This window comes from Caenorhabditis briggsae, assembly GCF_000004555.2.
Source record: "Caenorhabditis briggsae complete genome, chrI, whole genome shotgun sequence".
Classification (NCBI taxonomy): domain Eukaryota; kingdom Metazoa; phylum Nematoda; class Chromadorea; order Rhabditida; family Rhabditidae; genus Caenorhabditis; species Caenorhabditis briggsae.
In genome coordinates, this window is record NC_013489.2 from 1218277 (window position 1) to 1225667 (window position 7391).

At 37.4% G+C, this 7391-nt stretch overlaps 2 protein-coding genes across 2 annotated transcripts in view; both read left to right on the plus strand.

The window, feature by feature from the left end:
• Window positions 1-362: 362 nt before the first annotated feature.
• CBG18556 lies at window positions 363-4123 on the plus strand (the record flags this gene model as incomplete). The annotated part of the gene is made up of 5 exons (XM_045238468.1): window positions 363-526; window positions 1042-1129; window positions 1276-1350; window positions 2797-3030; window positions 4010-4123. 5 exons carry the CDS (start codon window positions 363-365, stop codon window positions 4121-4123), a joined length of 675 nt encoding a protein of 224 aa, XP_045096513.1.
• Window positions 4124-5835: 1712 nt separating this feature from the next.
• CBG18557 overlaps window positions 5836-7391 on the plus strand; it is a gene marked incomplete at both ends in the record, with an annotated part of 5024 nt that continues 3468 nt past the window's right edge. The window contains 2 exons of the mRNA XM_045238521.1: window positions 5836-5982; window positions 6293-7391. The exon at window positions 6293-7391 is cut by the window's right edge and continues 2254 nt beyond it. Coding sequence (XP_045096514.1) covers window positions 5836-5982; window positions 6293-7391 — 1246 coding nt within the window. The remainder of the gene's footprint in view (window positions 5983-6292) is intronic.

Genomic DNA, 7391 nt, shown 5'->3' on the forward strand with positions numbered 1-7391 from the left:
TTTTTAAGTCAACCACGGTTTCTCTCCAAAAAAGCAGGAAGTTGGAAAATTACAGTAATCCTGATTGTGAGAAAATTACAGTAACCATTTCACTATGTCAGAGAGGGGCTACAGTAGCCAATATGGGTGAAACTACAATAATCCAAAAACATTTCTCTAGAAAAGTTACAGTATCGGTATATTTTTTATCTGTATAAATAATGTTGGATTACTGTAGCCCCTCTCTGACATACTTAAATGGTTACTGTAGTATACTGTAGTTTGTTTCCCTCCAACAAAAACAGGAATTTGGAAAAGAAAACTACAGTAACCCTTTCTAAAAATAACCGAATCTTCAGTCACTTAACGCCATCATCGCCGCCATGGAACAGCTGAAAATCGAGTACGAAAAGGAGGAGCACAGAGCGGATGCCAGAAAAGTGTTGGCATTTGGAGCGACGGGAGAAGAAGACGAGATTCCAGATGAGCTGGCTGCACTGATGAAGAGTGTATGGTCGGATGAGGGTATTCAGAAGGCAGTCGCGAGGTTGGTTAGAGGGAAATTGGAGGAAAAAATTAAGAGAAAATTGCGAAAAATTGAGCCAAAATAAGCAAAAAAAACGTGGAAAATGAGCTGAAATTGCTGAAAAAAAAAGAGCTAAAACTGTCAGAAAAGGTGTAAAATAGGTGAGAATCGCGAGCGGAACGGTTGAAATGAGCTGAAATCGCTTTTAAAAAATGTTGAAAATTGCGAAAATAGAGCCAAAATGAGTCAAAATTGCCAGAAAATTTGCAAAAAAAACCGAAATTGGCAGAAAATAGATCCAAAATGAGCAAAAAATTGTGGAAAATGAGCTAAAATTGCTGAAAAAAAGAGCTAAAACTGCCAAAATTGTGAGAAAAAGAGTTGAAAATTGCGAAAATAGAGCCAAAATTGCGAGAAAAATTGCAAAAAAAAAAACCGAAATTGGCAGAAAACTGAGCCAAAGTGAGCTAAAAATCGTTAAAAATGAGCCAAGATTAGTCCGAAAATTTTAAAAAAATCGACTTATTCCATTCCAGATCCCGCGAATATCAGCTCAACGACTCGGCAGAATACTATTTGAGTCAGCTGGATCGAATTTGTGAGGCCGACTACATTCCCACGCAGGTATGGCTCGATTTTTAGGCATTTCGTCTGAAATTTCGGCCAAAAATTGGAAAATTTTAGCCAGAAATTGGAACTTGGCTGGAATTTCAGCCAGAAATCGAAAAATTAGAGACATCCAGATACACAGAGATAGACACATTTTTCAGGATGACGTCCTCCGAACACGAATCAAGACGACGGGCATCGTCGAGACGCAGTTCATCTTCAAGGATAGGCTTTTCGTGTGAGTTTGATGTGCAGGTGGTTTTCTGGGGGGTTACTGTAGTTCCATGGGAATACGGTAACTGGCAGTTACCGTAAAATCTGTATTAGAAGGGCCAGCTCTTCTATTTTTCCAAGGTTTCCCCGGAGGGCCCTTCTATTAGAGGAGGTGCCTTCTAATACAGGTTTTACGGAATAATTCTCGTTTGAATTACTGTAGTCTTCTCTGACTTTTTGAAATGATAAGTATAGTTTTTCCCTTGATTAATGTAGTTTTTTCCTGGATTACTGTAGATTATAATTTACACATCTTTGTTTTTGGATTACTGTACTCTTCACTTTTTTTTGCTTTTCTTTGGATTACTGTAGTTTTCTATCTGGATTACTGTAGTTTTCACCGGGTTACGGTAGGTTGAGGTATCCGAATGGTTTTTATGCCTTTGGGATTGCAGTAATTTTCGATTTTTCCCACGTTTCTCTCTCTCTCTCTCTGGATTACTGTAGTTTCCCCATTAATTCACTGTAGTTTTCTATGGATTACTGTAGGTTAAAGTACACATTTTTCTTTCTGGATTACTGTACCTTTTCCGAATGGTTTTTATGATTTTGGGATTACTGTAGTTTTCTCTATGGATTACTGTATTCATTTTTTTTTCAGTGTATTCGACGTCGGCGGTCAGCGATCGGAGCGAAAAAAGTGGATTCACTGCTTCGAAGACGTCACCGCGTTGATCTTCTGTGTCGCCATGTCCGAGTACGATATGGTGCTGATGGAGGATCGAAAAACGGTAAAAATTGGGGATTTAGGGAGGAAAATGCTCATTTTCAGCGATTTTTGACCTAAAAAACAGAGAAAATTGAGATTTTTGGACGAAAAATGAAGATTTTTGAGTGAAAATAGCGATTTCCACAAATTTTTGACCTAAAAATTGTGAAAAATCGAATTTTGGATTTTTTGAAATTTCTGTAATTTTCAGGAAAAAAATCTGAAATTTTATTAAAATTCAAAAAATTTCGGAAAATCTGAAAATTCTGAAAAAAATTCGAATAATTCTGAAAAGTTTTAATTTTTGGAAAATAGAAAAATTCAAAAAAAAAATTTTTTTTTCGAAATTCTAAAAATTCTGAAAAAATTACAAAAAAAAAACAATTCAAAAATTGTCCAAAAATCATAGTTTTCTCTGGTTTACTGTACTTTTTTCTCATCAGATCACTGTATCGATTACTGTACTAATTACTGTATCAAACCATTTCCATTGAATAACTCCGAAAAAATCGATTTTTTTCGATCTGAAAAATCTGAAAAATCACACATTGCTCATCTCAAAATTCGGAAAAAAAAATCGATTTTTTGATCTTAACATCACATATTGCTCATCTGAAAATTCGAAAAATATCGATTTTTTAATCTGAAAAATCTGAAAACTCGCCCATTGCTCATCTCAGAAATCTCTCAAAATTTGCAGAATCGAATGCGCGAATCGCTGAAAGTGTTCGACTCGATTTGCAACAGTAAATGGTTCGTCGAGACTTCGATCATTCTATTCCTGAACAAAAAGGACCTGTTCGAGGAGAAGATCAAGAAGTCCCCGCTGACATATTGCTTCCCAGAATACACGGGACACGACAACTTTGACGATGGATCAGCATTCATTCAGAAGCAATTTGAGATTGTTAACAAGAGACAGGGAGGACAGAAGGTGAGGCGATTTTTACGGGTTTTGGGAGGAATTTTGGGGTGAAAAATGGAGAAATTTGGATTGAAATTGCTAGAAAAAGTGGTTCTGAAACGTCGCAGTTTTAAAATTTCATAGTTCTGAAATGTCACAATTCTAAAATTTCACAGTTCTAAAGTGTCGTAGTTTTTGAATTGTCGCAGTTCGAAGACGCCCAGTTCAAAAGCGGTTGAAATGTCAGTTCTGAATTGCCATAGTTTTGAATTTTCGCAGTTCTGAAACGTTGCGGTCCTGAAACGTCGCAGTTCTGAAATGTCACAGTTCGGAACTGTCGCAGTTCAGGAATGTCGCGGTTCTTAAACGTCGCAGTTCTAAAATGGCATAGTTCTGAACTGTCGCAGTTCTAAAATGTCACAGTTCTAAGACATCACAGTTCTAAAACGTCGCAGTTCCAAAATGTCGCAGTTCTTAAATGTCACAGTTTTCATAGTTCTAGAACGTCGCAACTGTTGAGTGTCAGAACTGACCATTTAGAACTGTCGTATTTCAGAACTGCGACGTTTCAGAACAATAAATTCCAATTTAAAAAATTCGAAAAATTTGAAAACTTCAAATTTGAAAAATAGGACATTTTAGAACCGAGGGTTCCGAAATGTCCTAAAACGACGTTTCGCAACTATCGCGAAACCAAACTAGACGTTTTAGAACTGCACCGTTTCGCAACTTTCTTCCTCCAAAATGAAACCTATCCTAAACAAAGGGTCATCCTAGAACCGCGACGTTTCAGAACTGCGACATTTTAGAACTGCGACATCATGGAACTGCGACATTTCAGAACTGCGACATTTCAGAACTGCGACATTTTAGAACTGTGGCACCTTAGAACTGCGATGTTTCAGAACTGTGACATTTTAGGACCGCGCGACATTTCAGAACCAGACCATTCTAGAACTGTCCAAGAATTCGAAAATTCTATAAAAATTGAATTTTCATCGTTTTCCAGGAAATCTACACCCAATTCACATGTGCCACCGACACGAACAACATCCGATTCGTCTTCGACGCCGTAACCGACATTGTGATTCGGGACAATTTGCGCACGTGTGGTCTCTACTAGCCTCTGAAAATGTCTGAAAATATCTGGAAATTTTCAAAAAAAAAAATCATAATTTCATGTTTTATCCTTCTCCATTTTCCCCTCATCTTATCCACTTTTTTTCCTTTGTTTTCTATTTTTCAAATATCATTTTTTGAGATTTTTTGAAAATTTTAACTTTTCAAAAATCTTCAAAACCCCTCCCCTCCCCTCCCACTGACAAAAATTCCGGTATGTTTATTATTTTTTTTATATGTATTGACCTTTTTTTTCTCCCCATCCCACTGCTCTATTCGATACGGTTCTCTCATGCCTCTTTTTGTTTTTTTTTGTTTGGACGGTTCTAGAATGGTCTGGTTCTGAAATTTCGCGCGGTTCTAGAATGACAATTTTTAAAGATAGATTTTGTAGGGAAAAAGTTGCGAAACGTCCGATTTTCCGAAATGTGATGTTTTAGAACTTTTTGGTTCTGAAATGTCCGATTAAAAAAATAAGACGTTTCAGAACTTCTTGTTTCTGAAATGTCATATTTTGAAAAATAGGACGTTTCAGAACGTTTTGGTTCTAGGATCTCTTATTTTTCTAAATGCGACATTCTAGAAATTTTTGGTTCTGAAATGTCGCGAGGGTTCTAGAATGGCTTACAATTTTTTAAAGATAGGTTTGATTTTGGAGGGGAAAAGTTGCGAAACGTCGTAGTTCTAAAGCGTCTAGTTAGGTTTCTTGATAGTTCCCAAACGTCGTTTTAAGAACATTTCGGAACCCTTGGTTCTAAAATGCCCCACGACGTTTTAGAAATTTTTGGTTCTGAAATGTCCTATTTTTAAAAATGTGACGTTTTAGAACTCTTTGGTTCTAGGATCTCTTATTTTTCAAAATGCGACGTTTCAGAACTTTTTGGTTCGAGGATGTCTGTTTTTCCGAAATACGACATTTTAGAACTTTTTGCTTCCGAAATGACTTGTTTTTCAAAGTACGACGTTTTAGAACTTTTTTTCTGAAATGTCCCATTCTTCGAAAAGTGATATTTGAGAACTTTTTTGTTCTAAAATGTCTATTTTTCAAAATTGGACGTTTTAGAACTTTTGGGTTCTAAAATGTCCGATTTTCCAAAATGCGACGTTTTAGAACTTTTGGTTCTGAAGTTTCCTATTTTGAAAAATAGGACTTTGTAGAACTATATGGTTCTAAAATGTCATATTTTTCAGAATACGACGTTTTAGAACTTTTGGTTCTAGAATGTCCTGTTTTGAAAAATAGGACGTTTTAGAACTTTTCGGTTCTAAAATGTCTGATCTTCCAAAATGCGACGTTTTAGAACTTTCCGAAAGTTCTACAAATTCTTTTTTGTACTTTTTTTTCGAAAACCTAATTCTAAGTTTAGACTACTGTAGTTCTAAACCGTCACAGTTCTATAATCCGTCAACAGTTCTAAAACGTCCTTATTTTTGCTATTTTCCCCCTCCCTTCCCTCATCACGATGCCTTACTGAAAACCAATTTTACTGGTAACTGATTCTTCATTTTTTTCAAATTCTCTCCCTTTTTTGCTCTTTCAACTGACACCAAACTACACACAAAACTGACTCTATGAATATCATTTTTTTAATTTTTTAATTTTCTTTTTTTTAAATTTTGTTGGCTCGTGAAGTTGGATTTCAATCCACATAATCGGAAAAGAAGCGAAAAAATCAGCAAAATTTGAACAATTCTAGCCTTTTTATGGTGCTGAAAATGCGTGTCTTACACTGGTGTCTGATTGGTTTTCTCACTGCTGCGCTGCTCCCAGTCGAATCTAAATATCGATTCAGATTTCGTGAGTTTTTGGCCTGGAAAATCAGAAAATTGGGAAAAAAATCGATTTCTAACAATCTGGGACATGTGAAATTCAAGAAAAAATGGTTCTGAAAAAGGCTGAAATTCAGTCCCTAATTTCTGAAAATTTGAAATAGAAAATGTCGAAAATCGGAAAATTCTGAAAATTTCAAAATTCTGAAAACTTAAAAATTCCCAGAAATAGAGAAGTTTCAAGCCGAAACCTAGCGATTTCGAAAATCAGAATTTTCGAAAAATCTAAAAATTCCAGATTTTTAAAAAAATATCGCTGAAAATCTACAATTCTAGAAACTTATAAAAATTTTGAAATTTCCGAAAAACTGAAAAAAAATTTTGAAAAATCTAAAAATTTGAGACTCTTCGAAACCGGTCATTTCGAAACCGCGACACTTCGAAACCGGTCATTTCGAAACCGCAACACTTCGAGACCGAGACACTTCGAAGCCAGTCACTTCGAAACCGCGACACTTCGAAACAAGACATTTCGAAACCGCGACACTTCGAAACCGCGACACTTCGAGACCGCGACACTTCGAAACCGGTCATTTCAACACTATGTGACACTTCGAAACCGGTCATTTCGAAACCGCGACACTTCGAAACAAGTCATTTCCTAATCGCGACACTTCGCGACCGAGACACTTCGAAACCAGTCACTTCGAAACCGCGACACTTCGAAACCGCGACACTTCGAAACAAGACATTTCGAAACCGCGACACTTTGAAACCGCGACACTTCGAGACCGCGACACTTCGAAACCGGTCATTTCAACACTATGTGACACTTCGAAACCGGTCATTTCGAAACCGCGACACTTCGAAAACGGTCATTTCAACACTATGTGACACTTCGAAAACGGTCATTTCAACACTATGTGACACTTCAAAACCAGTCACTTCGAAACCGCGACACTTCGAAACCGCGACACTTCGAGACCGCGACACTTCGAAACCGGTCATTTCACACTATGTGACACTTCGAAACCGCGACACTTCGAAAACGGTCATTTCAACACTATGTGACACTTCAAAACCAGTCACTTCGAAACCGCGACACTTCGAAACCGCGACACTTCGAGACCGCGACACTTCGAAACCGGTCATTTCAACACTATGTGACACTTCGAAACCGCGACACTTCGAAAACGGTCATTTCAAGCACTATGTGACACTTCAAAACCAGTCACTTCGAAACCGCGACACTTTGAAACCGCGACACTTCGAGACCGCGACACTTCGAAACCGGTCATTTCAACACTATGTGACACTTCGAAACCGGTCATTTCGAAACCGCGACACTTCGAAAACGGTCATTTCAACACTATGTGACACTTCGAAAACGGTCATTTCAACACTATGTGACACTTCAAAACCAGTCACTTCGAAACCGCGACACTTCGAAACCGCGACACTTCGAAAAAAGTCATTTCCTAATCGCGACACTTCGAAACCGG